General features: G+C 36.2%; 1 protein-coding gene across 2 annotated transcripts in view; it reads left to right on the top strand.

Moving 5' to 3' along the window:
* The first annotated feature begins 969 nt into the window (after positions 1–969).
* Positions 970–14,149, top strand: part of vps13a (vacuolar protein sorting 13 homolog A) — a 73,265-nt gene continuing 60,085 nt past the window's right edge. For both annotated transcript variants that reach the window (XM_088630158.1, XM_088630159.1), the window contains exons 1-7: positions 970–1,155; positions 8,595–8,638; positions 8,945–8,987; positions 11,917–12,012; positions 12,626–12,727; positions 12,935–13,044; positions 13,138–13,197. In XM_088630158.1, coding sequence (XP_088486284.1) covers positions 1,056–1,155; positions 8,595–8,638; positions 8,945–8,987; positions 11,917–12,012; positions 12,626–12,727; positions 12,935–13,044; positions 13,138–13,197 — 555 coding nt within the window. In that variant the 5' untranslated portion in view covers positions 970–1,055. The remainder of the gene's footprint in view (positions 1,156–8,594; positions 8,639–8,944; positions 8,988–11,916; positions 12,013–12,625; positions 12,728–12,934; positions 13,045–13,137; positions 13,198–14,149) is intronic.

A 14,149-nucleotide genomic window follows, 5' to 3' on the forward strand; every position in this document is an offset into this window, starting at 1 on the left:
ATAAAATTCTTATGATCATTTACAACCTTGAAACACAGTATATGAAAACAAGATAGTAGAAAATAGTGCTGTTGTGGAAGGAGAATGTACCAGTATTTTTGCTTATTGAGGTTAGTACAAAAAGAGCGTGTAGTCATATTAGACATTTGTCATGAGGTTAAGTGTTTTGCACAAAGATACCCACTTACCTTAAGGTCAGGGTTTTAAAACAGACGGCTGGCATTTGGGTGCAAGTAGTGAATTCCCAGGATGGCACAGATACCTGCAGAGGGGTTTCATGGAAACTGTTGACTGGAGGAGTTGTGACTGCCGAGATACAAGGACTATCCCGCCGCACTTCAGTTCTCTGGTTTTAAATGTAACACAGTTCTCCAACATGCCTTTTAATTGAATTGAATATCTCCCAGCTGGTGCTTTGTTGTGATGGCAATGTAGTGACAGTAGGATCCAGACCCGGGGTGCTATCTGCAGGGTTTCCTCCTACAGGCCCTGGTGTGAATGTGTCCGTCTCAGAATCAGAATTCTGAACAAAAAAATATTAAAAGCAGTTAAAATAAATTAAATAAAAACCGTGTTTGACTCATTGGATAGCACCGTTATGTTTATATTTATATGCCCTAATTTCTGCCAGTAAAGCAATCGTTTTGCTGCAATATCTTCATTATCCTAAACACACTATCCTGATGGTTACAGAGCGTTATAACCAGAAATGTGTGTTTCGTTACTAAACATATTTAATGTTTAATTTATACTAAACAAATATTTAATGATTTATTGTAGTCTATTAAAGACTGTGAACATTTTAATTTTCTTCATGCGACGTTTAGGCTAATTTCCCAAATTCAAGGCGTTTGGATCTTCCAAGTTCACCAGCAGTGTCAACTTCGTTTATTCGTGAACGCGCGTGCCATGTGGGACGCGCGTACCCGATTCAATGCTCAGTGCCGACTCCGCGCATAAGACCTCCTCTCTAGTTCCGGTGTGGTTATTTCAGGAAATCTAGATAGTTTCGAGGTTGGCTGACAACATGGTTTCTGTGGAGTGAAGACAGCAACATGGTGTTCGAGTCTGTGGTGGTTGACGTGCTGAACAGGTTTCTCGGCGACTACGTGGTGAATCTGGACAGCTCGCAGCTCAAACTAGGGATATGGGGAGGTAAAACTACATGATATGTAATCGTTTGTGTCCTCAGCGTTTCCAGAGACAGCTTCTTGCCAGCTGTCATTATCACTGCCGCCAATCGCAGTACAGTGTATAGCCTAACGAGTTGGCCACTTTTATTACTAAGTTTGTTTCACTCTGCATGTGCCCATTGTTCCCGTATTTTAACTGTTAATGTCAGACGATCACAGTGTGAAGTATCTTCCATAGATCCTTTTAAATCGGTATGCATTCTTGCTGTCATCATCACTAGTTAACATTGGGCACGCCTGTTTACGGTAGACCGTAATATAATGATAGCAGTGTCTACAGAATACATCTACTGTAGCTTTTCCAGCTCTTTACTATTTAAATGAAGGTTCACAGGATACATTTTGTAAGTGGAGGTGAAAATAAAATCAGAGTCCGAGCGTCTTGTCTTGTAATGCGAAGATGTGTTTGAGATCACGACTTTGAAGCCCGGGGAGTTAAGGTCACTGGAAATTAATTGCTCTGGTGGCCCGGGTGTTGAGCGAGGTACTGTAACGTGCTCGGGAGGAAAAGACGCCAAGTCACCGTCCGAGCCTTTGGCTTATGTTTTTTATTAAGGTTAACATGTTACTTTACACTTCCCTCGCCTATTTCGTCAGTGAATGGTTAGGCTAGTTAGGTTTGCATTCCTGGCTGGTGTTCTTCGACTGTCCATCCTAAATATATCGGGGATATACTGGGGGTGGGTCATTCTGCATGCTATAACCGCACCCTTACAGTGCGGTAGCCTCCTGTGTTACTTAAGCTACTTCACATTGTGAAACTGACAGTACATAATCCCTGTTTTTATGGATAACAGCCACAGAGTAACTGACATGTTATTGTATGCCCATCGCTACATTCTGTATGTAGTTCCTGCTTTATAGTAGTGGTAGTAGTCGGAGTGATGTTAAACTTGATCTTTTTAAGATTGCTATGTGTGTTATTATAACAATGGCCTTAGCAGTTGTGCTATTAATTACTTTGTATGTGGTTAAACATTGCACACTCTCTTTAAAATAGACGTGTGAAACAATATGTGCATTTGGAAAAATGTCCTTGATCTGTGAACGCAAAGATGCGTGCCTTCACATGTTTTGTTGGCATTGAGGGACGTTCTTTGTTTAGAGAAAAAGTGAAATATCAGGTAGAGTTTTTGAAGATTTGTCTTGGTGTAATGGAAGAAAAAACTTGTCCTGTTTAATATCCTATATTAAACAATTATCCTGTTGTTGTGTAGTAAACAGGCTTGAAAATGGACACACCACAGAGGCCGTTTGTGTGGCATTATCCGCAGCTGTAGGAAACGTAAATTGAGAGAGATGGATAGATTTTTACCAAGATAAGTAAAACAGAAAGTGTGCGAACATTATCAACATGAGTACTGCACATCCACTTCTCTGCGTCCTGTATGAACCAGAATGGAGAAACAACAGCACTGTTCCTGTTTAATTGGTATTCTTGTTATAGGTTGATTTTTTTTATGACAGTTAAGATGTTTGGTGTATTATGCTGTGCTGGGAAGCTGTTATAAAAGAGAGTGATTAGTCAACTTTTTGCATTAACTGTTAACTATTAACTGTTAATTTGTTATTTAATGTCTTAATATTTGCTTCCCAGCTGGTATATATAGGTTCTTGGATGATAGACTCTTGTTTTAAGTTGTGCTGCTTGTTTTAATACATGGTGCTTTGTGAACATGTCACAGTGCTTGCATTGTTGAATAATTAACAAGCTGTTTTTATGTAGAAACCTTTACAATTTAATGTTGGTGCTCTAAACAGCTAACTGCGTTCTGTAGGCAGACCGTGCTCAAGTATAGCTACAAGGAGACTCTGAAATCCTATCAGGCTGCATTAAAGAGGCCTAAAGCCAAGAGATTTCAATGGAATCAGCTTGGCGGTGTGCATTTATAGCACACCAGTTTCAAGTACATTAATTGATTCATCTAGCACAGGGCTAAGAAACCATGCTGGTGCATTAAATCTACCCTACTGTGAAATGCTGATGTTATTTAGATGAAGTATTTTATAACAGGACAGCTTCAGTCAGTTTTCTTAAGTGGTTCCTTCTGCTTTGGAGAAGAATTAACCAATACAAATTCAAATTAGCAAAATATTTGCTGAATACACTGTGGTGTGAATTACTATTTGTGGTTACTGTGTCTGATAACCCCAGTTGTTTACTCTGGTATATAATTCAAAAAGTGCGAAATGGAGTCTGTACATCTCGCTTTTGAACAGAATTGATCTTTCATTGTGAGTAGGCTCTATGAAACAGTTAGACGGTATTTCATTGCAAATGCATAAGTACTGTACCTTTCATAAATGGTAAGACTCCAAGAGATCTACAGCAGAAAATTGTTTTTCTTAGTTTTTTAAACCTGTAATTTTAACAAATGTATAGCTAAAATTATTTTCCTTTTAGTGACCACATTTTGCCAGCTGGTTAAGTGTTTATACAGTATATACTGTATGGACATATTTTGTATAGCAGTTAAATAATGTTTGTATTTTCACTGATTTTTAACAGGGCAAAGTGTTGTGCTGCACTGAATTAACACTGTTGTTTGTTAAGCTTTTACGTATTATTTTAAACTACATGAACAATTATCATTTTAAGAAATCTGCCATCATGCCTTGCAGAATTAAAGCATTTGCAACAGAGCCTAACGTGTACAACTACCCTCTTTATTTAGAATTACAGCTCTCCAGGTTCCTGTGCCTGTTCTCCCCGAGTCCATCCCGGGCTGTGAAGCAGGGGGATATTCAGTACTGTGCAGTGGGTTTGGTGCTTTGCTTGTTGCTCCTGTGCAGACTGGGAACTCTGAGCTCATGGCTCAAGTCCAGGGGTCCAGGCACTCTACAATGGCAATGTAGAGTGCTACAATAGCACTCTACAATGGCAATGCTAGACCTAGAAATACTGTTGATTTTCAGGGGTGCAACAGTAGTAAATCTCTGAGCACTGTGTCCCAAAAACTACCATGCAGTAAATTTAAGAAAGAGAAAACAAAGGGTGCTATTGTGAAGCTTAGAAGAAGTGAAGTGGTTAACCGAGCAGAGAAAAAGATATGAAACATTTGTCACTGTGGTAACGAAGCTTTCCCCTGTTGCCATCATATTTGTGTTTCTAAAGGGTGCTCACTTTGCTAAGGTAGGGATTCTGTCAGGAACATGAGTGTGGTGTGGAAAATAGCTGAGCCAAGAGCTACACAAGTATTGCCTCTGTTTTGACTCATGAGTATAATATAATACGTGAGACAGTTTCCCTGATAGGGTCCAGACATTAACTGGCTCCACTTAGCTGAAACACAGTACATCATAACTTAATGAAGTTGGGATTCAGAATGTACAGCGAGCGGGCGCCAGTGATATTTTACAAGATCATAGGAAGCTGGCCTTTATATTAACACCCTTAAAATTCATTTTTGAGTGACTTTCAACTAATCCTGTCAAAATAAAACAACCATGTATTTGATTGCTTATATACCAGTGCATTCTATTATATTTAAAAAACATTTTTTAAATATGACCTCGCTTAGATACTCCATACATGTTGTACATTCATGCTTTCTTAGTGCTGAGTGTACTCATCACGCAAAACACCAGTTTTTATTAAGTTCAAGCAGGTGCCTGAGTCAGCATGTGTAGGCTGGAAAGGAACAGGTACAGTTTTATTCCATGCAGAAAAGAAAAGAGACACTGTTTTGGCTGTGGAGGCTTCGTCAGGCGTGTCTTCTTCAGTGTCACACACCCTAAACTTTGTCTCTCTTTTCTTTTCAGCATGGAATAAACATTTACTTGTATTTATGTTTTATGTTGTTCATTATTTTCAGCTGCATTTGTCAAAACCATTTGTCATAAAAATAGAATGTTTATGTTACCTAAATTAAACATACAAACATGAGAAGGGATATAAGTGAAAAAGGTGGTAAGTACAGTGAGTCCAAACTACTTGGCATAGGATGTGGAAAGTTTTCATCTTCCCAAATTCTTTGGAGTACAAAAAGTACTCCAGTACTATAATTGGTTATGGTTCACTGCAATATTTTATTGTCACATTAGAATAAAATTTGTGTGCCTGTTATTCAGTTTAAGAATTTAAAGAGATAAACTAGCTTACAGTACTGTAGCTATGTTGTAGTGTTTTGAGGTCAGATTTCAAAGTTTCTTTTATGTTAATATTTTAGCATGTGCATGAAGGATGAAGATTTGTTTGATCACTTTATAAAAGAAATAGCATTTAAGCTCTTGAACATGGGCTTAAATGTGTTGTAGTTATGTGAACTTATATTAATGTTCTGAGTAGTATTGTTGAAATTCATTTTGACATACAAGTGAAAGAACCAAGGAACGGACTCATGTACATTTGAATATTGTTTGATAGAGATGTAACTTCCTACTCAAGCTCTACTCAATTTCTTAATTGTTTGGTAAATGTGTTCTGTGGTCTGTTACATTGTGTGTTTGGATTATTTACTACATAACTATATCTATTATAGCAGCAGTGCAGTGTAAAAAAGCCCTAAAAATAATAGAAACATATAACCTTGACTTCTAAGGGAATGAATGCACCCATACCAAGCCCGATCAATGCACTCCATAATATTATGGAACCTCCAGAACTATTCACTGTTGGAACCAAGAACCCAGGGCTGTGGAGCTCTTTAGGTTGGAGCTGCTTGCGCTTTGTCATGAACATGGTAGAGGAAGATGAATCTGATTCTACCTCTGTTCTCCACTGCTGGATAGTTCATTGCTAATGGACTTCGCACCATTGGACAAAAACTTGCATTGCCAAATGAGCTGGTTGTGTACTGCAGCCTGACTATGGTGTCCTGCTCTGTGGATTTCTTGAAGGACCATTGTTAATCCAACTGCCTACTCGCCTTGTTTTGCAGTCAGTTGATCTGCAGTTCTTCACCTGTTTTATCTTGAGCCTCAAATCAACCACACTATTTTTTTTCCCCCCAAAGTCCCTGAATTGTCTTCTTGGAAGCATACTAGCCATACTGTAATTGTGGACAATCAACCATCCAGTGTTTGTATACATCATCCTAAGAATGCTGGGATGACATTTGCTTTATTAACGCATGATCTTTGCCGGTGTAGAAGCCCTTACTTTGGGTATGTTTGCTTTTGTTGTCCTGGATTGGCTTTTCGTTCTGTCCTGTTTCTGTTTTTTTGTCCACTAGCTCAGTAGCACTTATTTGTAAATTATTATAGTTACGTCTTCTGTGTTTGATTATATTAGGTGTGCTGCTAAATGAAATCTGATGAATCATATGTTACCAGCATCGAGACCTTTAATTACAAATTGTGCACACCAGCATTTAAAAACATTCTACTCCACAGGTCCTATCTGGTGCAGTTTTCAGTACTGTAGCAGCAGAGGCTGACAGGACTTAAAGGCAGTAATTTTAGATTCTGGTTTTTGCTTGGCTAAGCAAACACTGTTGCCAGGCAACTAGATCTTGCTTTTCTTGTACATGTTTGCACAGTTTAGAATTTGTAACTGTGATTTTTTTTATAATTGGTGAAAAATGTTATAATCTTCTGGTTTTGTTAAGGACATAAGATTAAATGGTAGAATATTTGGCCTTGAAATGGACCTGGCTAATAAGGGATTTTTTAAGAGCTAGTCTCTGGAACTGATGTTTTGTTCCTATGCAATTAATAGTCCCCTCTTTATTCCCAGTTGAGATGGATAACTCAGTGTAGCTAAAATAAAAACAAATTTTGGAGAACAGATGATAATATAAGTAAAGCACCTTACTAAATCACTAGATTACATCCATAGTTTTACACGCGAAGCATAAGATTTACATTAATTAGGGGTTAGTATTTTAGTGAAAGAAATGTTTGCAGTTTGTAATAGTCGGTTATAGTCTTCATTCGAGTTTTCCTTCCCTCTGAACTGTGCGGAATTGTTGTTCAAGGTTGTTTATGGGATTTACAGCAACAGTCACAGACCTTGAGAAAGCTATCAGTACTGCACATTCACTTAACTTACTACATTATGGTGTAGTTTCAGTTTCATAAGGCTCAGATGCAAAGCATTTTGATTGGTAGTGATGTTTAGACATTCAAATGCTGCAGTATTTTAAAGTATTGTAAAATGCTACAGTATTTTAAAGGTGAATTAATGTGTAATAACTGTTACTTTTATAATTGTTACTTTAAGTACAGCTGGTAGAATACCATAAGCTCTGAAGTTTAAGCATGTACTGTATGTTTTTAGAAAAATAATACATTTTTATTATTATTGTATACAGATTCAGGATATTGATTAAATGGCTTTGGCTTAATTTTGGTTTAATTGATCTTTCATGACTGACTGGAATGTGTTTATTGTATAAGCATGAAATCACCTCATTAATGGTTAAACATTTGATTGGGCACTGGAGATGAGGTAACTTCACCTGCTGAAATGTCAAGACACATGAACTTTACAAAAGAAAATAACCAATATACCTCAGTTATCAAGAGAACGAGTCCATTGTATTTTCAGTACCTTGGAGAAATTCTTCAAATTGATTCATCTTTAGTTGTGCCATGACTTTTTTTTAAATGATGATGATCTGGCCAGGAGTGTCAAATCACTACAGAACTCCACTTGTAGCGATTAATTCTAGGCTGATTTTACAGCACTGTTTTGCTATCAGTTTCTGGTATCTCAATGGCTGCCCTTCTTGCCGGTGTATCCTATTGGGAAACCATGCAGTGCACATCCTCGTGCTGCTTGTGTAAAACCAGCTTCTTGCAAGATGAGAATATGACGGATATGCTCTGGATACCCCATTCATCAGACTTGAGTCTCATGGTAAATCTGTGAGGTTACGTACAGCATCTACTATAGGGCTCAGGGAGCTGTATACAGCTAGTGCTTGTCCAGGCTATAGAAGAGGAAGGTGATGGGACCTTACAAAACAACTTAACCCAGTGCAGAACAAGCTGTGCAGATGAGCAGCTTGTATGGCTTCTGCTAGCGGCCATACCCACACGCACTACTAGCCTGTAGTTTACACTGCTAGTCAATCCTCTTCATGAGAAAACATTTTTAGCAAATGGTAATCAGTTTACCAATGTCTGTTCAATAAAATGGCAGTGCACCTGTCACTTAAAAGATTTTTAATTTTCCTGATAACTTTATGAATTTGCTGTAGGTACAGTATAAACAATGTTTTTTAATAATACATTTTATTAGAAAGATGTCTAGCTCACAAATGTCTATATTGAACTCAAAAGAGGGCAGTGCTCTCTTGTGGCAATGTTGGTCTCTCCTCTCTCACAAAAAGTACAATTTCTGACTTGTCCTAGAGCTGTTACAGTGGAACAACTGTTTTGATTAATCCAGTCATGTATATTGTGTGACACTTCTTCTTACACATTTTACATTTTTTTTCCATTTTCTTTTTTTAGGTGATGCTGTACTCAAAAATCTTGATATCAAAGAAAATGCATTGGTAAGTGTTTAACAGTTTTGGAAATAAACAAAAATTGAATATTACACTAGGTCTTGTATTTGAATACACTTGTTGCTTTCTTTTGTCCCAAACAAGTAGATGTGTATAATTCCATAAGAAGTGTTCAGAAATCAAGTGAAACAAAGCAATATCTTTGTTTATTAGGTTTTACTCTGTGTGTCACAACCACTTTGACGATTGATGTATTTAATATTTAATTGTTTTAATTCTTGTTAATACTTTTCTGTCATAGTGACAAATGCTCTTTTTTGACAAAAAGAAAATCCCCCTTTTTTTTTCTTTCAGAGCCAATTGGATATTCCATTTAAAGTTCGAGCAGGACATATAGGTAAGATAGTTTGGTTGTCGGTAATGTTTTCTTCATCTTAATTGCTTTATATTAATTTTGTTTTGTTTTGTAACTTTTTTGCAGCTTACATTTGGTAAATTAGGGGAATGCCATTACTTAAAAAGTCTTAAATTGGTTTCAACTGTATTATCTGACTATTTGTTTTCTATATGATACATTTAAAAAAATGAAAAAAAATGTTTCTTTTCTTCTTTCAAGAAACATCTGAATATTATCCTCAGGTCACATCTCTTGCTAGCTAGGTTAAATGTCTTCCTACTGTTTGCAAACTCTTACATTCTTAACTGGTGCTGTTCTGCATCTTACTCATGGACTGTGTGTGATGTGTCAATTTAACACCTTTCTTGGTGTTAGACATTTTTTTTTGCTGGATTGAAATTTGACCTTTCAGGAGCATTGTGAATCTTCAGGGATCTGAGCTTAATAACTTTTTTAAATCTTTGATGTCTTGGCTTCTTTAAGGGAAAACACACTGGCCTATTCTAGATTTTAGTTCTTTATATATTATTTCATACCCAGCCAGTTGTTGGTTGGATTATAATCTGTCCATTTCCATTAAAAAAAATGTATTAAAACTGAAAAGTAGCAAAGCAAACAAACTTCACTGATCCCACAGAATGGTGTGTACCTCCAAAAAGATAAGTTGGGTTATAAATGGAAGGCCATTCAAAACATCTAGCCAGTTTGGTTCTGAGTAACCTATTTGTCTGTTTGTTAGGAAATGATTAATGAATGAATTCCACAACAGTGGAAAGTATGAAACTAGACCTCCGGCATTTGCAACACAGAACCCCCAGCACATGAATAAGTGAAATGTTAAGGCTTTTTTTTTTCCAGGAATATGCTAGAAGAAAAAATCTCTGAAAGTCAGTAAGACAAAAAAAGTACATTATAAGTTGTAAGTTTAAAAATGATAAATAGTAAAACAATAGCCGTTTATAACTTAATTTAGTCATCAGAGCACTATATTTTTCTCCTAAATGCTTATTATTAAAGAGGATCAGTGAAAATATGTTTGTGCCATTAATGCCAGTGTTTCAAAGAATATATTAAGAACATAAGACGGATTATAAACAAGGTTTCTGTTTATTTCATCTAGACAATTTTGTTGCTAGTGATGGATTGATCTCATCCAGACGTTTCTTGAAAGACACCAGCTTTTGATGATTCTGATCGATTGATTCATGTTAAGGTTAGGTTTAGTTCTTCTGCCTCTCAGTATAGGACATTTATTTAAGCCAAGTAAGCTGCAATATCTTTCCTTGTGAGCAGTAGACCAAAATAATGACTACAGATTTACAGAATATGCTTAATGGGGTCATACTAGTAAATTGTACAATTATCATAGAGTTTCTCGTTTTTAATTCTGAACGTTTAATCAAATATGCTAACATTGCTTGTCTTAATACTTCCTCTCATGAAGTTATCTTCATAAGTAAAAAGTAAACACAGAAAAAGTACTGTAACTCTTCAAGAGGAGTGTTTTCCATTTTGTATGTATTGTTTGTGGATTTACTATACTACATAACCTGTCCATAATACTCTACTTGTCTTCATTAAATGTAAGTCTTATTATTTTTATAAACTTCGTGAAAAGTTTAATTTACGACAGAGGTAATGTAATACTTTGAAATACATTTGGTACCCTGTTACTAACTATAGGGTTGGAGAACAATCTTTGTCCTTTATACTCCTCATGAGCCCTCTTGATATGAAGTTTAAGTAATCTTGCAACCTTGCAAAGTTTTATTCAAAGTTCAGAGTGTATGGGTGTTAAAAGGCGATAAGGTGTGATGCACTGTTGATCACCAATAAAAATCACATTACACACTTACTATTATTAGGAAAATAACAGGCAATAAAGAAAACTTGAGCTAAAAATTAAACTTCTACACTCTGCAGGCTAGCTTGCACAAATTACATTTCAGTTTATGATTTATTCATACTGCTTTATTGATTACAGCACTAGAAAATATTTTTAAATAGTTTTTATGTATTATGTGATACAGAACGTAGTGTGAGGTGTTTTCTCTCAGGCTTGCAGGTGTAGTAAATATCGCGATGAGGCTTCTCTGATTCCTGACTAATATGTCAGACTTGTTGCCTAACCCTCTGAATCCTCTGGGAACAACTCCTTAAATGAAGGAGACATTGATACTTGACACCTGTAAGAAATCTGCATTGCATCTAGTATTTCAAAAGACATTTCCATGGGTAGATGCTCTCTGTTTAATGATACACATTCATCATTTGAAGTGTACATTTGTGTGGTTGATTGAAGAAACTTTCACCTCAGGCTATTGACACTAGATTTTTCTTCTAGGATGCTGAAGAGGATGCTGTGTCACTTTTTATTAATAACCGTGTATAGTGTATTTCTAGTGATTAAGAGCGGTGTATGTTATTTTTTTAATAGTTGAAAAGATGAATAGAAGTGTTCGCCTAGCTTCTAGGTCTCTGCTATGTGTAATTTTTAATATGGGATTAAAATAGAAAAGGAATACATTAGATCATTTCAGAGTTTTAACACCTCGTGATCACTAGTCTAGGTACATGTAAATTAATGTTGGAAGATGCAGCACAGAAAGGTGGAGAGACTATTTAAAGCTGTGTAGGTTGCCTCCGATATTTATCCTGATCTTTTTAATGCATTTCTTAAAATAGTAAGGCATCCTTACAAAATTGGAGAAGTGGACAAATTACCTGCAGTGTGCATTAAAACAATGAAGAAATGCACATCAGAATTCTCCATTCTAAACATGGTTCAGCATGTTCCTTGTTTCTCATGAAAAGTTCCCTTTCTGATGACTATTGCAATTCTTATGCCTTTTGCTATTGTTATTAGGCTAGATATTTTGTTGCATAACTAAATCCTTCACACAACTTTTAAACGCTTGTTGTTTCTCAGGAAAGCTTGAATTGAAGATACCATGGAAAAATCTATATTCTCAGTCAGTGGAAGCCACTCTTGATGGAGTATACCTTCTGATTGTTCCTACTGCCAGTAAGACTTTGAATATAATATTTGTAAACTAATTTCATTTGGTGTCTGTGTGTCGGGAAGGGATTAGATCTGTTACCTTTTGTTTCCTGCACACCCTTGTATATTGTCAGGTTCTGGCACAAACCGGTTTCTCTGCACTTGATTTGATGAGTCTTATATTAGGAATGTGACAAAAACAAGACTTGCAAAAGAATGTACTTATGAGAAACCTTTTATTCTCTTGAAGTAAATTTATGCAAGAAGGTTGGGCTAATATGTGCCCTATGATTTACTATATTGCTGTATACACAAATACTTAAAATATTACTTTGTAAACAGTATTTCTTTCTTCTGGAGGGGATGCTCTGAAAAAATTAGCATTTACCCATTAACTGTTAAGCTTGATACCTCCATGCACTGTCTTTGAAAAGTCTATATGGAAAAATAAATTTCTTATAAAAATTGATAGCTTCCAAAGAATGGGATCATCAGATGACAAGTTTCAATTTATTTTTCTGAATAGGAGTTTCAGATGTATAATGTATAATGTATAAAGAGCAATCAGATAGTAAACTACATACTGATGTTTCAGTTGCTTTGGTACTAATCCTTATTTTTAATACCTGCCTCTTAGGTATAAAATATGATGCAGAAAAAGAAGAGAAACAGTTACAAGAGGCACGACAAAGGGAGCTGCAAAGAATTGAAGACACTAAACTGAAAGCAGCTGAACAAGGTAGATTTTCGGGCACTGAAGACTTGCTGATGTTTTGTGCTCTTTTCATTTGTTCAGCTGAACCTCAAACATGTTTAACGCTGACGATTTCTGGGGAGCTGTTTCCATGCTCGGTGAACCCAAGATATCAAGTAAAGCTTGTTTGAAGGCTGAGGAAATGCCTTTTAATATTGTGCAATTAATGAATGCATTTTATTTTGCATGCAGAAAATCCCAAATTAGAAAAACAGGACACTTTTGTTGAAAAGCTCGTCACTCAGGTAATTAAAAACCTGCAGGTGAAGATCTCCAACATCCATGTGCGATATGAAGATGATGTAAGTACCTGGACTGTATCTTTTCTAAAACAAATATTTTGTTGTTTTTAGTTTAAATAAGGGATAATTAAAACGCACATTCCTTTTTTTCAGATTACTAATCCCGGTTCCCCTTTGTCATTTGGAGTATCTCTTCAGAATCTCAGCCTTCAGGTGCTGTATGTTTACATTAATTATTGTAAGAATTGCTCTATATAGAAGCTTTAGGGAATCCTCTCTGGTTGGAATAGAATGCACAGATCCTTTGTGTATTCTTTATTTGGGATTTGGAGGGGGAGTTCAGTTTATTAGTAGGCATGTGGTATTTTGGGGTTTTAAATAAACTTCAGTGAAATGCACTGAAACATTGGTTTCTTATTGGTAAATAAATTAGATGCGACAATGTTACATTCAAAGTCGTAACAAGCTTAAAATTGCTTGTAACCCAATGTGTCGCTTGCTACACTTTTATTTGTTTCTTATGTTAAGAAAATAATACAAATGAAAATGATTCATTTATTTGATATTGTGAGATCCAACAAAAGGGTGTTCATAGGAATGACCCTGCAGTATTTACAGCCAGTATACAGGTTTTTCTTTCTTCAACAGAAACTTTGTTGGTTTAATACCCCATAGCTGGCTAGGTTTGTACAACTCATTCCAATATTAGATAAAAATCCCTTTCGAGAAATACCCACCGCTGCAGTGTAGGATAGTGGGATCAGGGCTCAGGACTAGTCAGTGAATGTTGGTGGGTGACTTAGATTGAGCCAGTAAAAGTCTCTCCTGTGTAAAAGGGTATAAATAAAAGTTGGATGAAAGTAACAATGAAAATAAAATAACACAGAAATTGTATATTAACAGTATTACAAAATGTTTTTGGAAGCCAAGGCTAAAGTCAGTGCCTCCCTGGCATTAGATGCAGTTTTCAAGTACGAAAATGCACCACAGTATCCCAAGAGTCTGACCTGCAAATTGGCTGCTCTCTTCTTTTCCTGTCTTCTGCCTAAGAATATATTGCATGTTCTCACTTACTGTGCCTTGTCCCTTCTTGATTACATACAAATATGTAGTGCTATAAATTTCTAATTCCAATAAATGTCCCTCTAGTTTTCTGGCAGTTAAT

The sequence above is a fragment of the Lepisosteus platostomus genome, chromosome 4 (genome assembly GCF_059453375.1).
Source record: "Lepisosteus platostomus isolate fLepPlt1 chromosome 4, fLepPlt1.hap1, whole genome shotgun sequence".
NCBI classification, from domain to species: Eukaryota; Metazoa; Chordata; class Actinopteri; order Semionotiformes; family Lepisosteidae; genus Lepisosteus; species Lepisosteus platostomus.